We start from the raw sequence: 27,416 nt of genomic DNA on the forward strand, positions 1-27,416 counted from the left end.
TCCTGAACTCGTCACTTCCTGGTTTTTCCTTTACCTAACACAGCGGCATCTTGTGGTCAAAAAGAATTACTACAATAGAATTTTTCATTACAGAAACATCTCCTTTTACCACTGCTATTATCACATCACACACTTGTCAGTGAGAAGTGTTCTGAGACTGTATAGCATTAGTCACCCCGTGACACACCACCCCACTAGAGGTCGGCGTCCTCGACAGACCTCCCCAGACAAACTCATCCTGGGCGTATCGCTGTGGGGGAACCCCAGCATTAGACCTTGGCGTTCTGCGTAAAGTCGGGGCATCAGTCACTTCATTCCCACAGGTCGGCTCAGGTTCCTGTACAGGAGCAGCCATTAGTGTCGTCCCCTCCCGTGGAGGTAAGATCACCACGGCTGGAACCGTTTCAGACATGGGAACTGGTACATCCCACCACTCATCGGGATCAATCTGTGCAGCAGGTGTGAAGGTTGGGGCTGTCGGATTCAACCGATGCACCTCAGTCTCCGTTGTGGGAGTCTCTGAATTACAAGGTCTGAGCATATTACGGTGAAGAGTCCGGGTAACTCCTTCACCCCTTTCAGGCTCTATCTCATACACTGGTCCGTCAGGGATGACCCTTCGTTTTACTCGATATGGCATTGCCTCCCACCGATCATCCAACTTTCCCGAGGGTCTCTTGGCCCTTACTAACACCCTGTCCCCAGGTTGGAAGGGTTCATGTTGAACCGGGGTCTTGTCTGGGTGACTGGACAGTCGGGTTTTGTCAATCACCAATCGGTGTATGGTCTGCAGTTTTCGACGGTGTAGTTCTACCCAGTCATCGGGCGAGCGAGCGCCCTCTCTCTCAGGATTTGTCAAGTTCAATTCTTCAATCTCCCGTCCGGGATGCCCAAACAGCATCAGGTATGGCGTGTAGCCGGTGGTACTATGGACCCGATTATTATAGGCCCAGAGCAACTCAGCTAAGCTCTCTGGCCACTGAGCTTTTTGATCTTTCTCCAACGTTCGCAACATCTGAAGGAGGGTGCGATTGAATCGCTCACAGGCCCCATTCCCCTCTGGGTGATAAGGAGTCGTCCGGGATCTGTGGATACCATACACCCGATACAACTCCGACATGAGCCGCCCCTGAAAACATGCCCCCTGATCTGAGTGAATACGAGTGGGGCACCCATACACTTGGATGAAGTGCTTACACACAGCCCTGGCGGCAGATTCGGCAGTCTGATCTTTCGTAGCTACTGCTACTGCAAACTTGGTAAAGTGATCGGTCATTACCAAACAGTACTGATGTCCGCTGTTGGAGTGTCCTATCAGGACATAATCAATCATCAGCACCTCCAACGGCGCAGTGGTCCTAATCGTCTGAGTGGGGGCCCTTTGTTCTGGGGGTTTAGCGAGCTCACAGGCCCTGCAGGCTTGGCACACGTCCTGCACTGTCTGCTCAAGACCAGGACAATAGACAAATCGCTGGAGCCACTTGAACGTTTTATCAGGACCAAAGTGGGCCCCTCTCACATGAGCCTCACGGGCAACTTCCCTGGCACTGGTACTTGGTATTACTAGTTGCCATCTCACCTCCAACTCAGTCTCTAAATATACTTTACAGTACAGTAACCCATTCTCACACTTCAGTCTATCCCACTGTTGCATTACTTTTGCCCCCATAGGTGGCAAGCGTTTGCGCTCCATCGGGGTAGGCCACTCCTTTGCCATCACCCACTGCTTGATCTTTCTTAGGGTCACGTCATCATTCTGAGCATATACCCAATCTCCATGGGTTTTCCCAAGCAACACTGGTCGGTCTGTCACCACCCCACTTGTCCGTGCCAGTATCACAAACAAGGGTATTCTACCCAAGTGGGGAACCTCTGAGTCTTCCAACTCTCCATCCTTATCTCGTCCGGAGTCATCCGGCGTCACTCGAGACAGGGCATCCGCATTTGCATTTTCTCTACCGGATCGGTACTTGATCTTGTACTTGTACCTGGACAACCTGGCCATCCATCGCTGCTCCAAAGCACCCAACTTTGCATTGTCTAGGTGCGCCAAGGGATTGTTGTCGGTCATAACAGTCACTTCCGCTCCTGTCAAGTATTCTGAGAATTTCTCCGTCATGGCCCACACTAGGGCCAGTAGTTCCAGCTTGAATGAACTATAGTTGTCAAAGTTCCTCTCTGTCTCCCTCAGGGACCGGCTTCCATAGGCTATGACCCTCTCACGGCCATCTTGTTCTTGGGCGAGCACCGCACCTAGGCCATGGAGACTCCCATCTGTGTATAACATGAAGGGCTTGTCAAACTGCGCATAGGCGAGTATTGGTGCACTCGTCAGGGCTTCCTTCAACTCCTCGAACGCCTGTTGTTGTTTCTCTCCCCATGGAATGGGCTGGTTCTTTGGCCCCCGGGAGGTCCCCCTCAGCAATTCGTTCAGCGGTCCTGCCTTCTTTGAAAAATTTCTTATGAAGCGCCGGTAATATCCAGCTAGGCCCAAGAATGCGCGAAGTTCCCTGAGGGTTCTTGGGACAGGCCAGCGTTGTACCGCTTCCACCTTGCTGCTTGCCGGTTGCACCCCCTCAGCAGAGACAATATGCCCCAGGTACTCAATCTGTGTCTGGAACAGCTGGCACTTCTTGGGCTTGACCTTGAGCCCATGCTCCATCAGGCGCTTCAGGACTTGTCTCAGCCTCTGAAGATGTTGTTCGAAGGACGATCCGAAGACCACAATATCGTCCAGATAGATGAGCACTGACTCAAAGTTTAGGTCACCAAGACAATACTCCATGAGTCTTTGGAACGTGCCGGGGGCATTGGACAATCCAAAGGGCATCCTTCTGAACTCATACAAGCCCATCGGCAAGATGAACGCTGTTTTCTGTCTGTCTTCTGCTGCCATTGGCACTTGCCAGTATCCGCTCACCAGGTCTAGGGATGAAAAGTATTTCGCCTTTCCCAATGCGGATAAGGATTCCTCGATCCGCGGCAAGGGATAAGAGTCTCTCACTGTCTTTGCGTTCAGCTTCCGGTAGTCGACACAGAAGCGTAAGGTGCCGTCTTTTTTTCGGACCAGCACCACCGGGGCAGCCCACGGACTCTGACTTGGTTGTACCACGCCATTATCCAACATTTGATGTAACATCTCCTTCACTTCTTGGTACATGTTTGGTGGGATCTGTCGATACCTTTCACGGATTGGGGCCGTGTTCCCGGTCGGTATTCGGTGCTCGATAGCAGACGTACAGCCAAAGTCTTCGTCATGCCTAGAAAATGCAGCTTGGAACTCCCATAGGGTCTCTTCCACTAGCCGTACTTGGTCTGGACTCAAAGAGGGACGGTTTATTCCCATCATTTCCAGGATCTTCCTCCCATTCCACTCGGGCGTGGGTTTTTCAGGTTGATCCATCTGTACCGCCAAGGTCCAAACGTCCCCTCTCTCTTCCCTAAGAGTAAAGGGTCTTCTCCGGGCTGTCTCACCCTGGTGTAGGAAGACTCTGGCGACCTTGACTCTCCTTGGTAGGGTCACTTCATGATCCTGTAGATTCACGCACCGCACCGGCACTCGCCCGTTTCGGACTGTGGCCACCACTCGCCCAAACATCACACCAGTTATCTCTTCACACCGCTCTACCGGTTCCAGCTCGACATCCAATCCGTCCACATTCAGATTGGTCCCCACAGGCAACATCAATGTCCGTTCCTGCCGGGGAGGTATTTTTACGGGCGCACCATTCGGGGTATACACCGCCCCCAGCCGGTGGTTTTCAGGGAGTCCCTTCTGGATTCGGCAAGTCTGGACAATTTGCCGGAAAACTTGCTGTGTTGGCCTACGTGCCGTAGTCCGCTTCCAGTACTCCGGTCCTTTCTTGGTGAAAAGCACGTGGTTCAGGTCTCGCAACACATTCATGCCTAGAATCACCGGGACCTCCGGCAAGTAGGTAGACTTGACAAGGATAACTCCCTTGACTCCTAATTCTTGGCCACAGGCCCGAAGCCGCATCCAGACTACCCCATGTACAGGGATAGTTCCATTATCTGCCGCTCTCAGTCGGATAACCATTCCGGTGTTTGGTCGCATAAGGTGGCCATGATGCCGTTCAAAATAGTCTAAGGGCATTGTTGTCACTTCAGAACCCGTATCCACTAGGCAGGGGACCTTCTTTCCCTCAAAACTCACTTCCAGCACGGGGCTTTTTGCGATCAAATCATGTGGGCTTTTTGGAGCACTTGGGCCCCCTGATACCCCCGCGGTGCGCCCTCTTATCGCGGAGGTCTCCCGTTTAACGGCGGTGAGTTGCTGGGCCTGGCCCTTCTCGGTCCTGGGCAGTTCCTTGAGATATGCCCGAACTCTTGACATTGCCAACATTGAACATTGCTATAGTCCCACTCCCGAGGTGGTGGCCTTTGTCGCAGTTGGGGGTCAGGAGGAGAGCGATACCACGGCCGTGATGGAGATGGCCTTCCCTGTGGTTCCTCTGTTTGCCACATGGGGGGTCTTGCTGAGCATTGACATGGGGGCCCGTCTGAGGGAGTTGGTAACGGGTTCCCAGCAGCAGGAGTCTGTACCCTACTCTGCACCTGGCTCAATTGTTGGGTTAGCGCATCTATAGTACGCTGCATTTCTCTCATCTGGGCCTCTGTCTCACCCCCTACAGCATTGGTCATCACCCTTCCAGCTCTCTGCATGGCGACCTGACCCACCTCTGGCTCCTCCATTTGAGTCCTGGCGATGGTCTCCTCCAGAATCTGGACAAAGGTCAGGGTCTTGTCCGCCAGCACGCGGTTCTGTAGTTCCCGCCTCACCGTACTCAAACATAATCCCCGAATAAAATAGTCCCTCAACAGCTCGTCATCTTCCTCAGGGGCACGCTGGGCGTGGGATTCGGCCCTCCGGACATCAGCTAACAACCCCTGTAGTTCATTAGCATACTCAGGGACGGTCTCCCCCTCCCTCTGTCTCCGATTAACAAACCGGGCAAGTAAATCAACTGACGGGGCACGGTTCCCGTAAACCTTCTCCAACCTGTTTACTATGTCTGTCACCGTACTCCTCTGGGACTCTGGCAGTAATGTGATTGTCCGTCGGGCATTCCCTTCCAGAGCATTTATCGCTACCTCCGGTTGGAGTTCGGGGGCTAGATTACACAGTTTAATCGCACTCCTCAGTCGTTCAGTCCAATCGGTCAGCAACATGTTATGTCCGTCAAATTTAGTCAGTTGGTTTAAGATGGCACCTGCTGGTAAACACCTGACTGGGGCTGTCGGTGCAAGGGTAGGTGCAACAGGCGGGAGGACAGCACCTACAGCCACCCCGCCATTAGGCACACGGTCCGCGTCCACCAAGGGCGCGTCCCCAGATGCGTTGTCCATGTCCATGGTGGCACCGTATCCTGCCGACTACGCCAAAAATGTAAGGGGGGAGGAGGAAGGGAAAGACACGGCAGCCGACTGGCTACCGGGGCTCTTGCAGGAACTTTTAGGATACAGCGGTTCCACGGACAGGCACAACCACACCAGACACGAAGTAAGAAATATAAATTTTACTCTATACCCTTTTGGGGTGAACTCCAGGCTAACAGGCCTGATGAAATCAATAATTACAAGACACTCAGCCGAGGGCTGAGACCCCTGAGTGACACTGCACCGTGACCTAATATGTCAGAACTAGTGAACTATGCCTTTAACTAGCGGCTACATATATATAGCAGCTGCAATTTACCTATTAATACCAAGCTAACAAAACAATGTAAGTATGCAGAGGAAGATCACCTGCGGTGTCACACTGGGGTTAACAATATCACAGTTTACTATTTAACTTACCCACTCCCCAATATCCACATTTCAACACACTACCCCAACCCTGCAGGGAAGACTTCAGCAACCGGTTTTGTTTTATCAGAAGTTGGTGCTTAGCTGCACAAGTCTTAGTGAAACAAATAACTCCTCTTATGACATACTTCTGGTACTATAATCCAGGATATAGTGTCTCTTTTGAATAGCAGGACAACACGTGCTGTATCTCCGTTTGGATAGAACTCGCTTTAAAGCAAAATGGCCGGAACCAGCCTATGCTAGGTTTTTGGCGCCAAAAAAAAAAAAAAAACTATTTACTGCGTGTATACACTATTCACCCTTATGAAAGGTGAATCGGAGCTCCGCTTACCCGGGTTAGCAAGGGGGCGAACAGTCAGATGGACTTTCCGAAGGAAACAGGAATTTCTTTGCCTCCAGGCAACTGGAACACGGTGTCACAAGGGCTGGTCCTTCTTGTCATCCGCTCCGCGGCGTCTGCACAGCAATCGTCTCCAACTCTCCTGACATGGGAACCAGCAACAGGTTCGGGCTTCTCCAGAGCTGGCCCTGGCCTGAAACAAGCGTTGCAGGGCAGCGGATGGCAATGGATTGTCCCTCAGATCTCTCACTGCTCACAGCCAGCTTCTTCTCCCCCACTACAGCAGTCCACTTCCTGAACTCGTCACTTCCTGGTTTTTCCTTTACCTAACACAGCGGCATCTTGTGGTCAAAAAGAATTACTACAATAGAATTTTTCATTACAGAAACATCTCCTTTTACCACTGCTATTATCACATCACACACTTGTCAGTGAGAAGTGTTCTGAGACTGTATAGCATTAGTCACCCCGTGACATAATACACTGTCGCTCATCTATATAACAGAATTTGTTCACGTGCATGCTCATTGTTGTCATCAGACATAGACAGGTATCCATCTCGTTCTTCGGGGCTGACACTTGGGCAACCTTCTTTGGACATCTTGATGCATTCATACACATTTTTTTTGCAACATTTTCTCCACTGTGCACAAACACAGTGACATCCCCTTATGTTTCCCCTTGGTTCATAATTCCCTATTGATGATACACCACATATGTGATAGTGAAAGTGCTTTTAAGCCTACAGGAGTTTTACTATAACCAGAGTGTGGATCATTTTTGACCCAGCCTAATTTATATGATCTTGATACAACCCTCATTTGTGCAATGTTAAACAATCCGCCTTGTGAATAAACTAGACTTATTTTGCATCCTACATGATAGTATGTACCATGGTTAACTAACTAGAATAATAGTGGCTGATATGTGATGAGCCCCAAAAGTCTTGGGTTTAGCTGAACCTCAGGGTTTTCTTTTTGAAAATTCATAAGAAACCTGGCTTGTGAGTTGGTTTACTAATGTCTTGTACCTACCGGAATCAAGGACCTACAGGTACCAAGCATAGTATCTGAAGGACAAAGCAGGAGTTCAGTTAAGAGTAGACAGTACTAGTTGTAGTGCTAAAAGTTCAGGGTTTAGACACAAGGAACCAGGAACAAGGTGGTTTTTTAGTCGAGATACACATGAACAGCCACTGAATGGAACTGCACTGTGAACTGTGCAGATTCTCTGTGTAAGGGTCCATTCACACGGAGTAAACGCGCGCTCATTTTGGCACAATACATGTGTGAAGAATACACATGTAAAAAAAAAAGCGCGTTTTTTTAAACGTGCAAAAAAATACCTAAATAGGATTTTGCTGCGATTTTTCATGCCAAACCCAGTAGTTTACCCACAACCTGTGAGCTGCCTTGTACTTATACTGCTGTGAAGACCCTTTATAACCTGCAACTTCACCAGTTATGTACTCGAGAGAAGACTATGATTTGTGAGTTTTGTGTGCACTTCTATGGCCAGATTCTTACAAGTACCATAAGAGTAGATGATGCTGCAGTCCAGAATGCGGGAACCAGATGATGGGAACAGAAGTGGTGGATGATGTACCACCACCTAGGCCCAGCACACTCAACCATTCAATCCCCAGGTCTACCAATGAGGGGTGTCCTGCAGCACTACCCGATGGTGGTAGTAGAAGTTTCTCCTGGGGAATTTCCAGTTGAAGAAGGGAGCTCTCCACTCTGAGCCAGTGGGACGGAAGTTGGAAGGGCCCTGATGGTAAGAAAGGAACAACCCGGGCAGGCAGTGGAAACAGGATGTTATTACTCAGCAACTGAACAGTAATACAACAAGCAGTTTCCAAATGGGGGTTGTAGTTTCCAGTTTCCAACACCACCAGTCTTGGTCTTAGGAGGGTGTCCAGGGATGTTAAGGCTCTAGGATTAAACTCCACTCCAACAATAACTCATCTCCTATGCCTCTTCCAAAAGCAGATAATGGGGGCTGTAGTTCAGAGTAGTCCTGACTGCATTTTGGTTACCTTAGAGAAAGTGCCGGGGCAACAACTCCTATCAATGGACTCTCCTGCTCCTCCTAGCATAAAGTCCAATTTATAGACATCTGAACTCCCTAGCTCAGGGCTGTCTGTAATAGAGCCTTGGGGTGAATCTTCCTCCTTGGGGCTGTATGGAAACCATTGGGGCTCAGTTTACAGTGCTGGCTTGCACTGTTACCTCTGCACACTACTGTACTGGGACTAAACTAGAACTGAACTCCCAACAGTTCCCCAGAAGGCAAAAGTCTCCTCAGACATCGACCCGTGGCTTGTGTTAGGCAAGAGCTATATCAAGGGACGAGGTTTGAAACACAGGTGGAACTACAAGGAAAACAACATGGGAAAAGCTGCAAAACAAAATACACAGGGTACACAGAACACAAAACATAGAAAACAGAAGACCAGACAAACACAATACAACACAGAGGCATAAAAGACAAGCAATAAAAGCAGCAGCAGCAGTCTGGAATGCTGCAATTGCCCTATTCATGCCTTGGGTACGCTTGCGTAATGGGCAGTCGAGTGATTGCACCTTTCGCACCACATCATAAATTATGAGCACCTCCTTGGTGCAACACGGTGTCTCAGTAGTTAACACTGCAGCCTTGCAGCACTGGAGTCCTGGGTTCGAATTTCGCCAGAAACAACATCTGCAAGGAGTTTGTATGTTCTCCCCGTGTTTGTGTGGATTTCCTCCCATTCTACAAAGACATACTGATAGGTAAAAGGTGTAAAAAAAAAAAAAAAAGGAAGTACATTGTGATCCCTATATGGGGTTCACAATCTACAAAAAAAAAAAAAAAATTATAAACACCTCCCAGTGTCCTTGTGCCTAAGTGCAAACCCACGCAAGCTACTTGCTGCCATAGATTTTTATCTTCTTTTACACTACTTTTATGGCATAAATGATGAATGTAGTGTGGTGGTAGCAAGGACAGCACAAAATGCTATTCACAACTATTTAAAGGGATCCTATCTTTCAAACTCTTTTTTTTTTTTCTAACGGACACGTCGGAATAGCCTTAAGAAAGGCTATTCATCTCCTACCTTTCGTTGTTTTCTCCGCGTCGCCGTTAGCCTAAAATCCTGGTTTTTGCAGCATTGAGGGTGGGCCCCAATGCTGCGAGAGAACTCTCCAGCGTAATGTAAGCGGCCATTTTTCTTGTGGCCACAAGCATGCGCAGTCGGCTTTGCCCTAGGCCCAAGGCCTAGAAGTTAGAAGACATCTCTGGAGGAAGACGCGGTGAAGACCTCGTTCCAGACGAAGATGGAGGCGGCTCTGGAGAGTTCTTGCAGCATTGGGGACGCCCCCAGTACTGTTTGAGCGCTGGGGCTCGCTCCCAGTGCTGCTAAAGAACTCATTTACATACCGACAAAAAGCGGGATTTTAGGCGGGGAAGACAACGAAAGGTAGGAGACGAATACCCTTTCCTAAGGCTATTCCGACGTGTCAGTTAGAAAAAAAAGTTTTGAAAGAAAGGATCCCTTTAAGCAATTTGCAATTATTTTACATTACAAAATAGTTGTAAGCAGAATAATGAATACACCCCATTGTCTTCAGGCACACTGGCACACAGGTTGGCATGTCAGTTTTACCTGGAAGTTTATTGGAAACACCTTTCATTGGCGTAGATTTGCTCTTTCAGATAAATGTGACTCACACCCTCCAGGCTATGACTCTTAACAGATTTTTTACCTTCATTTCTTCCTTCTGATATCAATGTTGGCATCTGCTGGTCTAAGAAAGGAGCTGGAGTGTTCCATCTGCTCAAACCTTTATACAGATCCTGTGACCCTGAGATGTGGACACAATTTCTGCCAGGTCTGTATTGATCAGGTCCTGAATACACAGGATGAGTTTGGAGATTATACTTGTCCTGAATGTGGAGCAGATCTTCAGGAACGGCCAGCACTGCAGAAGAATATTGATCTGTGTAGTATAGTGGAAAATTTCCTGTCTGCTCCTCGGGATGATGCTGTAATCTTCTGCACTTATTGTGTGGACTCTCCTGTACCTGCTGTGAAATCCTGTCTACACTGCGATGCTTCTCTGTGTAAGAAACATCTGACAGTCCACAACAAGGGACCAGAACACGTCCTAACTGATCCCAGTACTACCCTGGAGAAGAGGAAATGTTCTATCCATAAGAAGATCCCGGAATATTACTGCACTGAGGACTCTGCTTGTATCTGAGTCAACTGCAGTTTGGCTGGAGAACATCTGGGACATCAGGTGGAGATACTGGATGAGGCCTCTGAGAGGAAGAAGAAGAAACTAAGAAATGTTCTCCAGAAACTGATCACAAAGAAAGAGGAGACTGAGCAAAGAGTCCAGAGCCTGAAGGAGCGGTGGAGAAAAGCTCAAGAAAAAGCATCTGGAGAAGCCAAGAGAGTCACCACTCTGTTTCTAGACATCAGGAGGCAGCTGGAGGACCTGGAGAAGAAGATCCTGAGTGAGATCTCAAGGCAGCAGGAGAAGTTGTCACTTTCATTGTCTGATGTGATTCAGAAGCTGGAAGTAAAGAAGGACGAGCTGTCCAGGAAGATGAGGCACATTGAGGAGCTGTGTAACATGACTGATCCACTGACTGTCTTACAGGACCCAGACACAGGTGACTTGTATGATCCTGAGAAGGGGGGAGGTGATGAGGACACAGGGGGACATGATGGAATTGATTGGAGTAAGAAGTCGATGTTGTACACATTACGCACTGTATCTGATATAATGCGAGGAGTAAATATTACCTTCTATATACAGGGTCCAGCAGACATAATACTGGATGTAAACACAGCTGATAATAATCTCCTTATATCTGATGACCTAAAAACTGCAACCTGGACAGAAATTAAACAGAATCGTCCAGAAACAGCAGAGAGGTTTCTGGATTGGCCTCAGGTAATGAGCAGCAGCAGATTTACCTCAGGGAAACATTACTGGGATGTGGAGTTTTGGAGATCGAAGGTGTGGTTGGTGGGGATGTGTTATCCCAGTATAAACAGAAGGAAGAGCCCGTCATTGGATGTAGATAACGCCAAATTGTGGTGTTTATATAGCGGGGAGAATGTTTATATGGTGATACATGGCGGTAATTATATCCATTTACCTCACAAGATCTCTGGTGCTAAAGTCCGGATCTATCTGGATTATGAGGCCGGGCAGCTGTCCTTTTATGAGCTGTGTGACCCCATCAGACACTTACACACCTTCTCTGCCACCTTCACCGAGCCCCTTCATGCCATATTATATATAGGCGGAGGTTCTATAAAGATATTGGGTAACCAGCAGCTGTGAGGAGCCATCACCTCAAAGAGATGAAGGAGAAAGAGCAATGGGTGGGGCTACAGATTAGCTCCTATACAGAGAGCTGTGATTGGTTGTTATCTGCTCTACACTCCACGGGTATAGGGTCAGGCAGAACTTTTATAATGGCTACCTAATAATGATGACCGATTGTAAGCTTCTGGGATATCTCAGATCCCTTCCTCAGGTATAGTATAAAAACAATTTCTGAAGGATGCATATTTATGTACAAAGAGTCACATAAGAATAGAATATTAGGTGGGAGGATGGATGGTAATTGGTACATACAAGTAAACAATTCATCAGTTCTCATGGTCCTTATCAGTTCAATGAGTGGTCTTTATTAGAGATGAGCGAACACTGTTCGGAACAGCCGTTCCGAACAGCACGCTCCCATAGAAATGAATGGACGTAGCCGGCACGCGGGGGGTTAAGCGACCGGCCGCCGGCAAAGTGTACGTGCCAGCTGCTTCCATTCATTTCTATGGGAGCGTGCTGTTCGGTACGACTGATCCGAACAGTGTTCGCTCATCTCTAGTTTTTATGGCTGCTTTTGGTCAGTGATTCCTGTTAAAGGCCATAAAACCGTGTGACAGAATCAACTCCTGCTGGAGTGTGTTAAACAAGGTCATCAACTTGTATTCATAAATCCTTCTCTCTTTCTTAGATTTGAAGTTTCCCCTTAAACCCAAAATTTTCATGTCATTGATGATATTATGATCTCGATTGCTAAAGTGTTTTGGCACGGGAAGATCTATTCTTTGCTCTGTAATTGTGTGGCGGTGTGAATTCATCCACATTCTAAGTTTCTGCCCAGTCTCTCCTACATACAGGCCCCCAGTGGGGCATTTGGTGCATAATATTAAATACACTACATTAGGTGTGCTGCAGGTGAAGGTACCTGGGATCTTGTAGTCCTTGTTAGAATTGGGGATCTTTATCTTGTCAGTGGTCAGTATATGATTTCATGTCCACTGGCTTACACCGTACAAAAACATGCTTTTTCCTTATGCTAACTGTGTACACTGCAACAATATAATCTGCTGTCAGTTCTAGTTCATGTCATCTATTCTTCTACAGTATTTCATTTCACTTTAACCTCTCTGCTTTTGTGTGTTAAAGAAGTTTTAATAAAAATGTATTCATTGTAAACTGAAAAGTCCCATAACTTTTAATATTCTATTGGGGGATCCATAGGCTGGAATATTAAAAAAAAAAAAAGTTGAAATTTTTTGAACAAGCAAATTTTTTGAGCAGCAACTTACAAATTTTTATGGCTTTTAGGCTAAGGTCTCATGTTGTGGAAATGAAGCATTTTTTTGTAACCGGTTTTGCTGTTTGCTGCGTTTTTTGGAGCCAAAATCAGGAAATGAATGAAGAGGAATAGAAAATGTAAAGGAAGCTCTTAGATATTCCCCTTCTTTTAAAGGGAAGCTATCATTAGAATCCCATTTTTAACTAAGCCCACGTCAGAATAGCCTTCCCCTACCTTTAGAATTCTTCTCTGCACCGCCATGCCGTAGATATCCCGTTTTTTTCTCGGTATGCTAATGAGTCTCCAGACAGCACAGGGGGTGCCCCCCCCATGCTCAAACAGTACTGGGGGCGTCCCCTATTCTCCATGGAATCTCTCCAGTGCTGCCTTGATCTTCTTCTCTGCCTCTTCTCTCGCGTCACTGTCACGTCTTCATCCAAAAGCAACAGCCGCACATGTTGGAGTACAGGGGAATGTCTGGAGACTCTTTAGCATAACGTTGAAAACCGGGATATTTACTGACGGCAGTGGGGAGAGGAATTCTAAGGGTAGGGGAAGAATAGCCTTTCTTAAGGCTATTCTGACATGGGCTTAGTTAATAATGGGATTATAATGATAGAATCCCTTTAAATCCACTCCTGGTTTTGGATCAAAAACCTGCAGCAGGATGTGGGTGTAATACAGATGTGCTATTATTTACTCCAGAAACTGGGATATATTGTACCTCAAATCTCACTTGATTAGATTTCACTTTTTAATGCACAGAGGACACTTAGAAGATGCACCTGTAAGCTTATTTTCTATTCAAGTTAAAAGAGCATCGTCGCAGTCACATCCATTGTATAGTGATAACAATGGGGTACTAGAACTATGCACGTACTACTTAAATAGGAGCATAGTTGGTTCTAGCACCACACATAAGAATAGTTTTAGGTGCCCAGCCAAATAACTTCATCGGTGTAGGACCTGGGTCTTGGACACCCATCAATGAGATACTGATGGCCTATCCTGCATATATGAACGCAATTTGAGGGAAAGGGAAAGAGGGTACACCGCCTTCAAGGTACTAACTTGATCAATATGACATTCGATTATACTTTGGCAGTTCTGTATATAGAAAAAGTAGATCAAGTACTCACCTGATTTGGGTGCTTCCAATAGGTACAGCGCACGGACCTGTCGTCCTCCGGCAAGGAACTGGGAATGCAGCGTAGGTAAAGAAGAAAAGACATCCAGCACGTGCTTCTTTAAAATATAAACTCCTCTTTATTGACAACGATTAAAAATGAAGATCACAGGCGATTGGTGGCATAGCGAGGTGTACAATAAAAAAAATCCAGCAGTGCTGGCGCTGGATGTCTTTTCTTCTTTACCTACGCTGTATCCTGCATATAGGTCATCAATGTAAGGAGCCATATTTTGGCTGGAAAAATCCTTTCCTGCTACAGACATTTTTAAATTTTAGTTTTTCACTCCCCACCTTGCAAACGCCATAACTTTTTTTATTTTTCCATTCAAGGCATTTCCATATGACGACTTTAATGTTTACGGGACAAACTGTACTTTGTAACGGGACTTTTAATATTCCATACTATATATATATATATATATATATATATATATATATATATATATATATATATTAGTACTGAGAAGCTGGAAAGAAAATCAGAATGTGGTGGAATTGGAGAAAAACTGTTTGTGTTACTTTCTCTCAAAATTTGTTTTTGCGGTGTGCAGTGTCTGGTCAGACGCTGCAGACGATTTAAACAGACCTATATGCACTTGAGAAAGGGCTAGTGCCCGAAACGCATAGTGCCTTGTCAATAAAGATTCTGGAAGAATTTATGTCCAGATGGTTTGTGCGCGCCTTACCCCACTCCTCTGCTACCCAATTGGTCTTGGACTTTGAGGGCCACCTGTACATTTAATTTTTTGAAAGCCTTGTCTGTCGCAAGGGGACTAGCTGCTGCCACCACGCTTTAATTTTGTGTGCTAATAGTGTTGTGATTTTTCACAACACAACGAGGTAAGGGGCTTTAATTTATGCCTATTGCCTCATCTTATCGGGAATACTACACTATTGGCGCTCGGTGTCTCTTTCTCTTTTCTTTTTTCCTCCTCCAAAGGGTAAAGGTCACACCAAATACTGATAAGATTTACATTTTTCTTTTCTTTATTTCAATGACAAAAATAAACTATGAACCCTTCTATTCCTGAAAGCATTCTTGCCGGGTAGCATTTTTTCCACACGTCCAAAACTTACTGTACTGTATGACATTGCTGCAGCACCAAGAGAGAAGGTCTTGTTATAAGGCATGTCTGTTCTACATGGAGGTTTATAGCAAACACCTTGCAGTGGTAAGCCTGGCCTCATCGTGTCTGTTACATATCAGTTACACCCTCTTGGCTCTGAGCCATAGCAATTTTTTACTTTCGTTTCTTCTTTCTGCTCTCAGCAATGGCGTCTGCTGGTCTGAGAAAAGAGCTCGAATGTTCCATCTGTCTGGACCTTTATACAGATCCTGTAACCCTGAGATGTGGACACAATTTTTGCTGGGATTGTATTGATCAGCACCTGAATACACAGGATGAGTCTGGAGTTTATTCCTGTCCTGAATGTAGAGAAGAGTTTGAAGAGGAGCCTGTGCTGCAGAGGAACATAACGCTGTGTAATGTAGTGGAGAATTTCCTGTCTACTCATAAGGACCATGCCTCAATCTTTTGTTCTTATTGTGTGGACTCTCCTGCACCAGCTGTTAAACCCTATGTACACTCTGAAGCTTCTCAATGTGACAAACATTTGACGGGCCACAGCAAGGGACCAGAACACGTCCTCACTGATCCCAGCACTAACCAGGAGAAGAGGAAATGTTCTGCCCATAAGAAGATCCTGGAATATTACTGCTCTGAGGATGCTGCATGTATCTGTGTGTCTTGTAGTGAGACCGGAGAACATCGGGGACACCAGATGGAGATGCTGGATGAGGTCTCCGAAAAGAAGAAGAAACTGAGAAATGTTCTCCAGAAACTTAAGACACAGAGAGAGGAGACTTCGGAAACAGTCCAGAGTCTGGAGGAGCATAGAAGGAAATGTCAAGAAAAAGCATCTGTAGAAGCCGAAAGAGTCACTGCCCTGTTTGTAGATATCAGGAGATGGTTGGATGACCTGGAGAAGGAGGTGTTGAGTGATATCTCCAGGCAGGAGGAACAGCGATCGTTGTCTGATCTGATCCAGAAGCTGGAAATAAAGAAGACCAAGCTGTCCAGGAAGATGAGGCACATTGAAAAGCTGTGTAACCTGACTGATCCACTGACTGTCTTACAGGATTCAAACATAGACGACTTGTGTGATCCTGAGGAGGAACACAGTGATGAGGACACCGAAGGATATGATGGAGGTGATCTGGGTGTGGAGATGATCTCACATACATTACACAAATTAATTCATATAATAAAAGATGTAAATGTAGCCTTCTATGAGAAGGGTCCTGCAGATATATTGCTGGATCTAAACACGGCTGCTAATAATATTGTTATCTCAGGTGACCTGAAAACTGCAACCTGGACAGATAAAAACCAGAATCGTCCAGAAACAGCGGAGAGATTCCCAGATTATCAAGTGATAAGTAGCAGGAGATTTATCTCGGGGCGTCATTACTGGGATGTCCAGATCAGTAGATCAAAGGTGTGGAGTGTGGGGATGTGCTATCCCAGTATAGACCGGAGGGGGCGTCAGTTATTCATTGGGAATAATAACAAGTCCTGGTGTTTATATGGGGGGCATAATAATCGTTACTTAGTTATACATGACAGTAAAGTGATCCAGTTACCTCACCAGATCTCCAGTGATAAATTCAGGATTTTTGTGGATTACGAGGCCAGGAAACTGTCCTTTTATGAGCTGTGTGACCCCATCAGACACTTACACACCTTCTCTGCCACCTTCACCGAGCCCCTTCATGCTGCAGTATGTGTATGGGAAGGTTTTATAAAGATATTAGGGGGGAGCAGCAGCTGTGAAGAACCTTCCTCATAAAAGAAATCTACAGGGAGTAGAGACTGGTGGAGTATTCAGCCAATAGGATGCAGCAATGGGTGTGGCTACAGCTCAGCTTCTTTTTTTTACTAGTGGATCCCTCCTATACAGCGCTGTGATTGGTTATCTACCCGACACTCCATGGTCAAGTAACTCTTCCTATTGGCTGTAATGTACTCGGGTGTTGATAAATTGCTGAATCTGTTTAGTCTAAATTGCTGGCAGTTGTAGTCATGATATCGCTGCCAACAGTGTGGAATTGTTGCTTAGTCTCTGACTCCAAGCAGCATGTGACAGATCTTGTCAATAGTGAATCTCGAAGAACTACAATTCCTTCATTTCTACTGGATTTAACATTCATATATTGCCCTACACAGTTGTTGCACTTCAGTCTTAGGATTCATGGGGAACCTGACAGTTGACCCCCCTCCACCACCACCACCAGGAAACTGATAGCATATCCTTGTGATCATGTCCCATTTTATAACATGGACTATCTCTTTAAGCCAAAAACAACATCATCAACAGGATTTTTTTTTAATTTATGACTATTGGATATTGTACAATATCACTGTTTGGTTTTCTTTATATATTTTTACGACTCGTATGGAATTCTGATGCAGTTGTAAGTCAAATGTATGTGTAATAAAGAGAGGGAAATCTTCAGGGCTCATTCACACGGGGCAAGAGGGGGCAGATTCTGACGCTGAATCCAGCTCAGAATCCTCCCCCTCACAATGGAGGTCTATGTAGACCGCTAGCTTCCTTTTTTCCGTAAGCGGTATGTTCCTGCTCACGGAAAAAAACAAGCGAGCTGCCCTTTCTTCAGGCGGATTCCACGGCTGATCTTCTTGGCACGGGACATCACGTCCTTCTGTGGGGCAAGGTCCTCCTCCTCTTGCCATCTCCCGGCTCTATTTTGCAGGCGTGGGAGATGTCAAGAAATGGAGGAGCTGGCCCCCAGAAGGAAGTGATATTCTGTACCCAGAAGATCCAGACAGGAAGATAGGTAAATATGATGGGGGTGGGACATCACCGGAAAATCTGAAAATGTGCCTGGGGGATTGTAAATTAACTAAGTTAGAGGTTAGTTGCGAAAAGGGTGTTTTAGCTTAGTTTAAAAATATGATTTTAACCAAATGCCTGATGTAAGGGTGGGTCCCTAAAATCCCCTTTCCTTTCTTAAAATATATGTTTTGTTGATCCTAATGTTGAGCCCACATTGTGGAGAGATTTTTTTGTTGCAGATTTTGCTATGTTTTTTGAGCTACAACCAAGAATTGCTACAAAGGTAATGGGAAATCAATAGGAAGTTCTTATATTTCTCCCTTCTGCTTAATCCACTCTTGGCTTTGGCTCAAAGTGCAGCAAAATCTACAACAAAAAAAGCTGCATTTCCGCAATGTGGGGCCTCAGCCTTAGGGTCAACAAAACATATATTTTAAGCAAAAAAAGGGGATCTAACTACTTAAGGCTCTCCTTCTGATACCCCGATTGAAGAGGCAATTATGTCAAAGCATCAAGAACGCGCTGAGACCCAGTCACAGGCCTCAGCAGTGACCTAGGCACACATGACATCAGAGAAGACACTGGAAGAAGCCGCAAGAGCCTGTGGGTAAAGACTCGACATTGGGAAAGAAGACCAGAAGTTAGGACAGGTGAGTAATGAGTATCTGTTTTTGAGCACTGCGAGGCGATTATGCTTCATAAGATTTATGGAAACAACACTTGTTTAATATTGTTTATACTGTTCCCTGATGCAACATTTTGGGTCACACCCTTCATCAGGCTGGAACAATGAAATACAGTAAATAGTATAGCAATATACATTAATGTATAATATTCAATATTAGAGATGAGCGAGTACTATTCGAAACTCCCTTTTCGAATAGCACGCACCCATAGGCATGAATGGACGCAGCCGGCACGCAATGTTGATCCGCCGGCAAAGTCAGCTTCCATTCATTCTCATGGGTGCATGCTAATCGAAACGGCCGTTTTGAATAGTACTCGCTCATCTCTAGTCAATATACAGAGTAATTAGAATACTAATGGCTCAATGACAAAATAAGCAAGAGAAAAAGAGGGGGTACTCACCAAACAACGAGTCCTAAAAAAAACTGCGTCTTTATTCCAACATATCCAAGTAAAAAGAAGTTGCTGCAGGGCGGGAGAGAAGAATATACATATACTGAGAATTCTGGATATTTACTGAGAATTATAGATATTTATCGGTCATATCTAGATATTTAAGGATAATTATAGATATTTACTGAAAAATATGAATGTTTAAGAATCAAGTATCATCATGAATAACTATAGATAATTATTTACAATATTAAGTAGAATTATGGATATTTACTGACAATTTTTAAAATTTACCGAGAATTATGGATATTGATCATTTTGTATGTTATGGATATTTACAGATAACTATCGGTATTTACTGATATTTATGGATACTTAAGCATAATCATGGATATTTACTGCTAATTATGGGTATTTGTTGATAATCATGGATATTTAAGGATGCTTGTGGATATTTACTGATGATTTTACATTTTTAAGAATAATTATGGATTTTTAGAAATAATTTGTATTTACTACTAAATATGGATATTTACCGCTAATTTGGGTATCTAATTTATTTATAATTATTGATATTTACTGAAAATTATGATATTAGTATTAAAGAATAATTGTTTAAGGATAATTTATTATTTACTTATAATTTTGGAAATGGATATTTATTGATCATTATAGATAGCTACTGATACTTATGCATATTTAATTACAGATAATTATGGAAATTTAAGGATAATTGCTAAGTAGGATTTATTTACAATTTTAGATATTTAAGAGTAATTATGAATGTTTAATTAGAACCAGTGACATTAAAGAATATCCATGAATGTTTTCTGGCAATTGGATATTTCAGAACAATTATGGATATTTAAGGATAATTATTGACATTTACTGACAATTTTTAATATCTATTGATAATTATGGATATTCACTGATAACAATATTTAAAGAGATTCTACCATTAAACTACCTTTTTTTCTAATTACCACGTCAGAATAGCCTTAAGAAAGTAGTTGTAGCTCTTGTAGTTCTATACACGAACATAGAGCATAGAGAGGCCACCCCAAAATGGCCGCCGGCCAGCTCCTGTATTGAACTGCAAGAGCGGCTACCCCAAAATGGCTGCCGGCCGCCGGCCATTTTTGGGTAGCCGCTCTTGCAGTTCAATACAGGAGCCGGCCGTCGGCCATTTTGGGGTGGCCTCTCTATGCTCCTGTATCGAACAACAAGAGCAAGAGAAGCCAGAAGAGGCGGAGTTGCTGCAGAAGAAGGAGGTGGCGCATGAAAGAGCTCTCGGGCAGCAATGGGGATGCGCTCATCGGCCTTTCAGCGCTGGGGCCTGCCCTCATTGCTGCGGAGAGCTCATTTGCATACCGGTTAAAACCGGTATTTCTACGGAACGGCGCGGCGGAGACCACGTCTAAAGGTAGGAGATGAATAGCCTTTCTTAAGGCTATTCCGACGTGTTCATTAGAAAAAAAAGTAGTTTAATGGTAGAATCCCTTTAAGGATTATGGATTTTAAGGGAAACTATTGATAAAAAAAATTATGGAAATCTATGGATAATTATACATATTTACTGATAATTATGGATATGGAAAGATAATTAAGAGTTTTTACTGAGAATTATGGATTTTTATGAATAATCCTTGGTATTTATTAAGGTTGAGCCAATCTTGAGATTTCAGGATCGTTTTTAAAATCCGATTTCTGATCATTTTCCATTTCACAAACCACAAAAATAAGAAAAACCGCTCCATCTAGTAATAATGAAAGGTTGCACGGACACTTACTCCGGACTGCAGTGGAGTTACTAAGGTGCAACAATGTGAAAAATGTATCCAGCAAACCAAAAATTAAAATATAACTTTTACTTCATTTATAAAAAATAAAAAGACACTCTTACATTGTGCGTCCAGGATACAAGAGCATAGTCCAAAGCTTACGCGTTTCGGAACTCCTTTTGTTGGCCCTTACTCATATGAGTAAGGGCCAACAAAAGGAGTTCCGAAACTCCAAGCCACAAGCCCCGCCTTCGTACTAGGTCTGTAACACTAACCTGGGAGCTAGGGGCACGCACGGACCGAGAAGAACGGAGAGCGACAGCGGATATGTGCAGGTAAGTGGACTATTCTGTTTCTAGTGGACTATACTATTCTGTTTCCTCTCTGCTTTGCCGTATACTGGACTCTGCTATGTCTGCATTACTGTACATTGACTTGTCTATCTACTCTTCTGCTTCGTCCCTGAAGCAGAAGAGTAGAGAGACAAGTCAATGTACAGTAATGCAGATGTAGCAGAGTCCAGTATACGGCACAGCAGAGAGGAAACAGAAGAGTAGATATTATCTACTCTTCTGTTTCCTCCCTGCTATGCCGTAGGAATGAATGGACACAGCCAGCACGCAGGGGGTTAAGCGGCCAGACGCCGGAACAGGCTGTGTGCCGGCTGCATCCATTCATTCCCATGGGAGCATGTTATTATTCGCTCATCTCTAGTAGCTAACATTGTTAGCTTTTCCCACAATGCTTGGCCAGTAGCAAAGCATTGTGGGAAATAACCTCCAACCTTGATCCCGCCTAAAAAGATCGGGATCGGAATTCTGATCGCAATCGTGAAATTTATTCGATCGCTGATCAGAATCCGATCTTTCCCTATCGCTCAACCCTAGTATTTACTTATGGATAATTATGGAGATATTTAAGCATAATTATAGTTTATTCAGAATAATTATAGATTTTTACTGATAATTATGGATAGGTACTAACAATGATTTTAAAGGATACTTATGGATATTTAACGATAATTGTAAATCAGTATATATATGAATATTTACTGATCATTTTGTATATTGAAGGATAATTATAAATATAGAAAATGTAGGTGCACCCTGCACACATCTATAGTCTATGGGGTCTGTGTGCTTTTACTGCACAGCGCTTGCAATTGTGTTTGGTTTTCTGTTCGGGGGGTCCCCATGTGGACTCCCCAAGACGGAATACCAACGCAGATGTGAACGAGGGGTCAGGGCAAGTAGAATCCAGAGCTTACTCCATTTAAATAGCCTAAGGCAGATGGAGAATAAAAACTATATATACTCTATTCCAATTAAACAAACGTGTGCAAAAGAATGGAAGTGCTAATCCAACTATGGAGGGACCACACACCACTTGTAATACACAAAACAAAATTTAGACTGCACCCTCCCAATGTGAACAGGTGCTAACTAAGGGGCAAAATATATAAATAGAAAATGCAGCAGCACCCTCCACACAGCACAAAGATATAAGGAATAGAAAAGCATTACTGCTATTATTACTATCAACAAATATGATCTATAAACTATACTTATAATTAGAGGTTCTTTGTTTGTGAACATTTGATCAAACAGTAAGAAGCCCTGTACCTGCCATGACAAGGCGAGCTCTATCAGATGGGACCCTACACTAAATAATCATATTGCTCTTGGACCCAGATAATTATAGATATTTACTGGTAGTTATGTTTATTAAGGATACTTATGGATATATTTTTTAAAAGGGTTTTCCCATCTTCCTCTCTTAGGGGGCGTTCATACTACCGTCTGTGTCCGACAGGTAGTGTCCGCTCCTAGTGTCCGTTCAAAATCTGGCAAGGACATTAGGAGTGGACAGTAGCTGTGTCCGTGACACCTGTCATTTATTTAAATGGCGATCGGGTGCGTTCTTTTGCACTCTGTGCCCTTCCTTCACTGTCCGCGTGTAAAGATGTCCGACTTTTCAAGCGGACAGAAAAACCCGACATGTAGGGTGAGCGGACTCTGACTATGTGATGAACAGGACACTGTGGATAAGACCATGAGGGATTATTTATTATGATTACTAGAAATCTAATATAAATGTAGATCAAATAATATACACAGTAAACATATTATAATACTACATAGTTTTGTAGAGAACACAGACTTTTAGAAAACTGCTCTGAAAGCAGTAGAGAGAAATTAGCCCCCCTCCCCTTCAGGGAGCAGTGAATGAGTCACATCATCCCACCTATGATCAGATAAGAGCCTTTAACAATGATGTGTAAACAACAGAAGGAATAATCTCACATAGCAGGCAAACAAAGCAGCATTTCTAAAACAATGTATTCATGAATACTCTTGAATTTAAATACTCTAGCAGTATTGATTATGAAAAATTATATAATCATCCCTTGGACACTTATAGTTCTTAACTGGATTATTACGTCACTCGATATGCTTATGTGTAATGTATGTTCTCCAATAAAGAGAAAGTAAACAAACCAACACTGTATGAAACCCACAGTCCACTCCAGATCAAGGTACACTCAGAGGATCACCAGATGGGGTGCTCAGCCTGAAACAAGTCCTAAATATATCCTCTCTCCATGCAGGACAAATGAAGGCGGAATAAAGGGAAAGTATCTGATCCTTTATTCAGTGCAGTGTTACAAACCAATCTGCTAAAAAAATGATCTGACTAGACCTAAAGTCTATTGCTACAGTGTGCTATAGCCATATTCAGTGCTGGGGCTGTCACTACTCATTTATCAGTAATATCTCATTAAAGGTCACATAATAACAGCACAACCAATCATCTAGTTGTGAGATATAGTGGTAATTCATGAGGATGGGATGACCTTACTGATAAGTGACAGCATTGGTGGTCCCTGCACGGAATACTGTTATAGCCACATGTGGATGTGGCCTCAGGCTCCAGGGAATGAGATGGGTGTCTGGAAATGACTGAAGACAGGTCCTCAATTCCATCCCTGCTAAAGGTCCTGAGCTGCTGGAAATCTGCCGCACCTGGAGCCTGTGTATAAAAAGGAGCAGACACTGCTGCCTGGTGTGACCACTGGGATATTACACTTCCTGTGAGTAATACCTGACGTAACTGTGTATCCTGTGTCTGCTGCAGTCATGTATGTCTCCTGTTAGTCAGTGTTCAGACCAGCAGGGTTTGTTTTTTATGATAAAAAAAATAATAATAATAATTTCTGAATTGTAAAATAAAACACAGAGAAGACGCGATCTGAGCCTTATATGTAAGGCGTGAGAATGGCCAGAAAGCAGACAGGTTACATTTCTTTAAAACTTTTTTATTTATTTATTTATTTCAGATTGTGTCCCCCATAAGGTCATAAGAGATCTTTGGGGACATAACTTTTTCTTTGTTTGAGAGGCTGATTTCCCCTGCAACTGGGGCTAGTACATTTAGCCCCAGTTGCAGGAGGAATACAGCCTCCTGCACGCTACTGTACACATTATTAGAGCGGCGCCCATAGCTGTGTATACAGTGCTGTAAACACAGTGATCGAGAAGGCAGGGAAGGTTTATTACCTTCCCTGCCTTCTTTCTGGGAGCTCCGGGCTGAAGTTACAGCCGGCTCCCAGTTTCAGCAGCTGCATGATCTCGTGCAGCTGCTGTGTTCTAATGGGTGAGTCTTGAGGAGGAACATATCAATTGTTAACTAGCTTTTCTAGAGTCCAGAATGAAAATTTTTGCCTAAATCAGTGAGTGTATAAAAGGACAATTTTACCATTCAGGATTATAATACAGTTGGGTGAAAATGCCTGTGGTTGTTCAGAATTTAACCATGTCATTCAGGAGTCTTGGAAAGTTAGATGACAACAAGTATAATGGGAGTAAATCTGTACAATACTGTCAGGGGGCACTATTGCATTGGTTTTCATGTGAAGAATGAACTTCTGGCAGTGGTGGACAGCAGTACTGCAAGTGAAAAACGATACAGAGTATTTCTGTTAGATCTGATCAAATTGTCTCCAAAATAAAAGTATGACCCTATTTGCTTATTTTGTTTCTGGAAGATCATAAGTCAGTATTTCTGCTTCTAGGTTTAAACAAGCTTGGAAATTTTGAAATTCAGAGGGATTGTCCAGGAATGCAGACACATGGCTTCTTTCTTCTAGAAACAAAGACCCCCTGGCAATGAGTTGAGTCTGATATTGCAATTCTATTGTAATAACTGGAGTAGAGCTGCAATACCATGCACAACCCATAGACAGGTGTGGCACTGTTTTTGGAAGTATACAGCCATGTTTCAGTAATCCAAATCAACTTCTAAATCCACCTCCAAACAGCTAATCTGACAGAAGCGACAAGTCCCTATAAGTAATCCCTGCGATCAGTGATCTGCACTGCCTAAATAGCCTCTGGCCCGTCACTAGTGGTGGTCCCAGAAGGAGACCGGAGTTCACTGCAAACTATTGTGGAGGTTCTGGCCCACTGGTTATTTAGTTTCCACTGGGATCAGCTCCCCCCTTACTTCTGTCCATTCCTGTCCTGCTTCTCCTGCCTCCTACTGTGTTCCTATTTTAGCCTCTGTGTATGACCCTGCTGACCTCCTATAGACCACCTCTCCTTGATCTGTGATTTGGATACCTTGTGACTTCCAGTGTATGACCCTGGCTTGCCTGAAGACTACCTCTCCTTGACCTGTGATATGGATACCTCATGACCTCCAGTGTATGACCTGGTTCTTCTGATTATTCTTCTGCTGCACCCACTGTTACCTTGTGCCCTCCAGTGTACTGACCCAGCTTGTTTGACTACATCCTGACTACCCCTGGATTCTGTGTGACTTCCTGAATGACTTTCCTGCAATGCTTCCGCAATCCCCTGGCAATTATCCATACTGCACTCAGTTCTGCTGACCAGCTTCTCCTGTTTCTTCACCCACATAGGTGAGTGGTTTTCAGTTTGTCTGGTTCCACTGCAACTTGAGGTGCAATGTGTGTGACGCTCTCTGGGCGGCTGTGGTTCTGGGTCCCAGAATTTACCAAGTCCAACTCCACCATCAGGAGCTCTGGCAAAGACCTCTGGGGACGGGTTATGCTCCTATATGGAGAGTGTTGGACACTCAATGCTGTTTTTCTCGGTGTGCTAGGGATTCTGGTTGCCCACGATTAACTATCCATTGTTTTTGCACTAGGATCTTAACAGTCAGGTTTTCATTTACTGCCAGTTTACCTGGAGTTTTTCCATCTGTTGGATTGTTTTTGAGGGTAGTTTTTATGTCGACCATTGTTCACCCATGGAGTGTTCCATCTATTGTAGTTTATTTGAAATGTTTAGTTCTTTTGTTGTAGTGAGTTGTTTGTTTTGAGGCAAGGTTTGATTGAGCATGGAATTATTTAGATGATTTTTGGTTGGTTAAACCAACTGGTTCTAGAGTTTGTTGGTCTTTGCTGTGTTCATTCCGTTTTCTGATGCAGAAATTTGGTGTCCCGCTATCTGCTGGAAAAAACGGGAGAATCTACTACATGCCTGTCACTTCTGGGAATCGAGATCGACTTGGATTTAACGGCTTTCTGACTTCTGGAGAATAAGTTGGTGCGTTAGTTGCTTTAGTGTTGCAGATGTTGGGGGATCAAAAAGTGTACATTGTGTTAGTTGCAGTACCTACTGGGACTTTTGAACTCTGCGTGTTTGGTTATGCCAATGGGGTAACGTTTTTTGTTGGCATTGTCATCGGATACCACCGGGGTTGGCAAACCTCATGAGGTCTCTGAAAGAGGATCCCATGGCTTGAAGTCGTTTTTTTAATGGATTACAATGGTAGGACTCTTTTACAGGAGGAAGTGTCTAATTCTTATGTTCATCTTTTCATGGACACATGGACACGTCAAGATCTGTTGGTTTTGGGGCGATCCTTGGCGAGCGCTGGTGCTCAGGCAGGAGGCCAGGTCCTTGGACAGAGTTAGGTCTCACCAGGAACCTGACTCTGCTCAAGCTGATCCCTATGGTAGTGGCAGTGGAATTTTGGGGTCACATTATAAGGAACAGCAGGGTGTTTTTTTTATACTGATATTATGTCTGTAGTTCAGATTTTGAATAGTTTGTCTTCCAATTCCTTACTGGTTTTCGCTTTAGTGAGACACTTGGTGTTGCTTTTTTTGCAGGGTAACATGTGGTTTCGGGTTCATCATGTTCCAGGGGTTGAAAACTAGGTTTCTCAAGTATTGTATCACTTTCAGGTTCAGCATTTCCAGGAACTTCATCCGATGGATTTGGAATGGGGAGAGCAGGTAAAAACCCATTACAGAGCTTGATTGAGAGGTCAGTGGCTACGGTGGCCACGGTAAGTTGAGGGCGAAGTGGTTGGCTGTGGTGGGTTCCTATTTTCCTTCTTCTGACATGGTACATGCAGAAGTGTTGTTGGATTTTTTGTTTGGCCTGTGTTCGGAAGAGGAGTCAACATGTTTGGTCTCACGTAGATTAGCTGGAGTTGCCTTTCATCTAAAGCAGGGGTAGGGAATGTACGGCTCTCCAGCTGTTGCAAAACTACAACTCCCAGCATGCATACTGGCTCTGCTGTTCTGGGAACTCTCATGGAAGTGAATGGAGCATGCTGGGAGTTGTAGTTTCACAGCAGCTGGAGAGCCAAAGGTTCCCTACCCCTGATCTAAAGCTTTTGGGTTTTCGAGACGCTACCAAGTTGTGTGTAATTGGCCGGATTTTGAAGGGTTGGCAGAAGGGGTTGGGGTTGCAGC

The 27,416-nt window shown here is 44.4% G+C and overlaps 1 protein-coding gene and 1 pseudogene across 1 annotated transcript; both read left to right on the plus strand.

Moving 5' to 3' along the window:
- The first annotated feature begins 9,942 nt into the window (after positions 1–9,942).
- LOC142204585 (E3 ubiquitin/ISG15 ligase TRIM25-like) lies at positions 9,943–11,514 on the plus strand (annotated as a pseudogene).
- A 3,722-nt stretch (positions 11,515–15,236) lies between these two features.
- LOC142205061 (E3 ubiquitin-protein ligase TRIM62-like) lies at positions 15,237–18,699 on the plus strand. The gene has a single exon (XM_075276411.1). It carries the CDS (start codon positions 15,240–15,242, stop codon positions 16,815–16,817), a length of 1,578 nt encoding a protein of 525 aa, XP_075132512.1. The 5' UTR covers positions 15,237–15,239; the 3' UTR covers positions 16,818–18,699.
- Positions 18,700–27,416: the final 8,717 nt, after the last annotated feature.

Source organism: Leptodactylus fuscus, chromosome 5, assembly GCF_031893055.1.
Source record: "Leptodactylus fuscus isolate aLepFus1 chromosome 5, aLepFus1.hap2, whole genome shotgun sequence".
In the NCBI taxonomy this organism is placed as follows: domain Eukaryota; kingdom Metazoa; phylum Chordata; class Amphibia; order Anura; family Leptodactylidae; genus Leptodactylus; species Leptodactylus fuscus.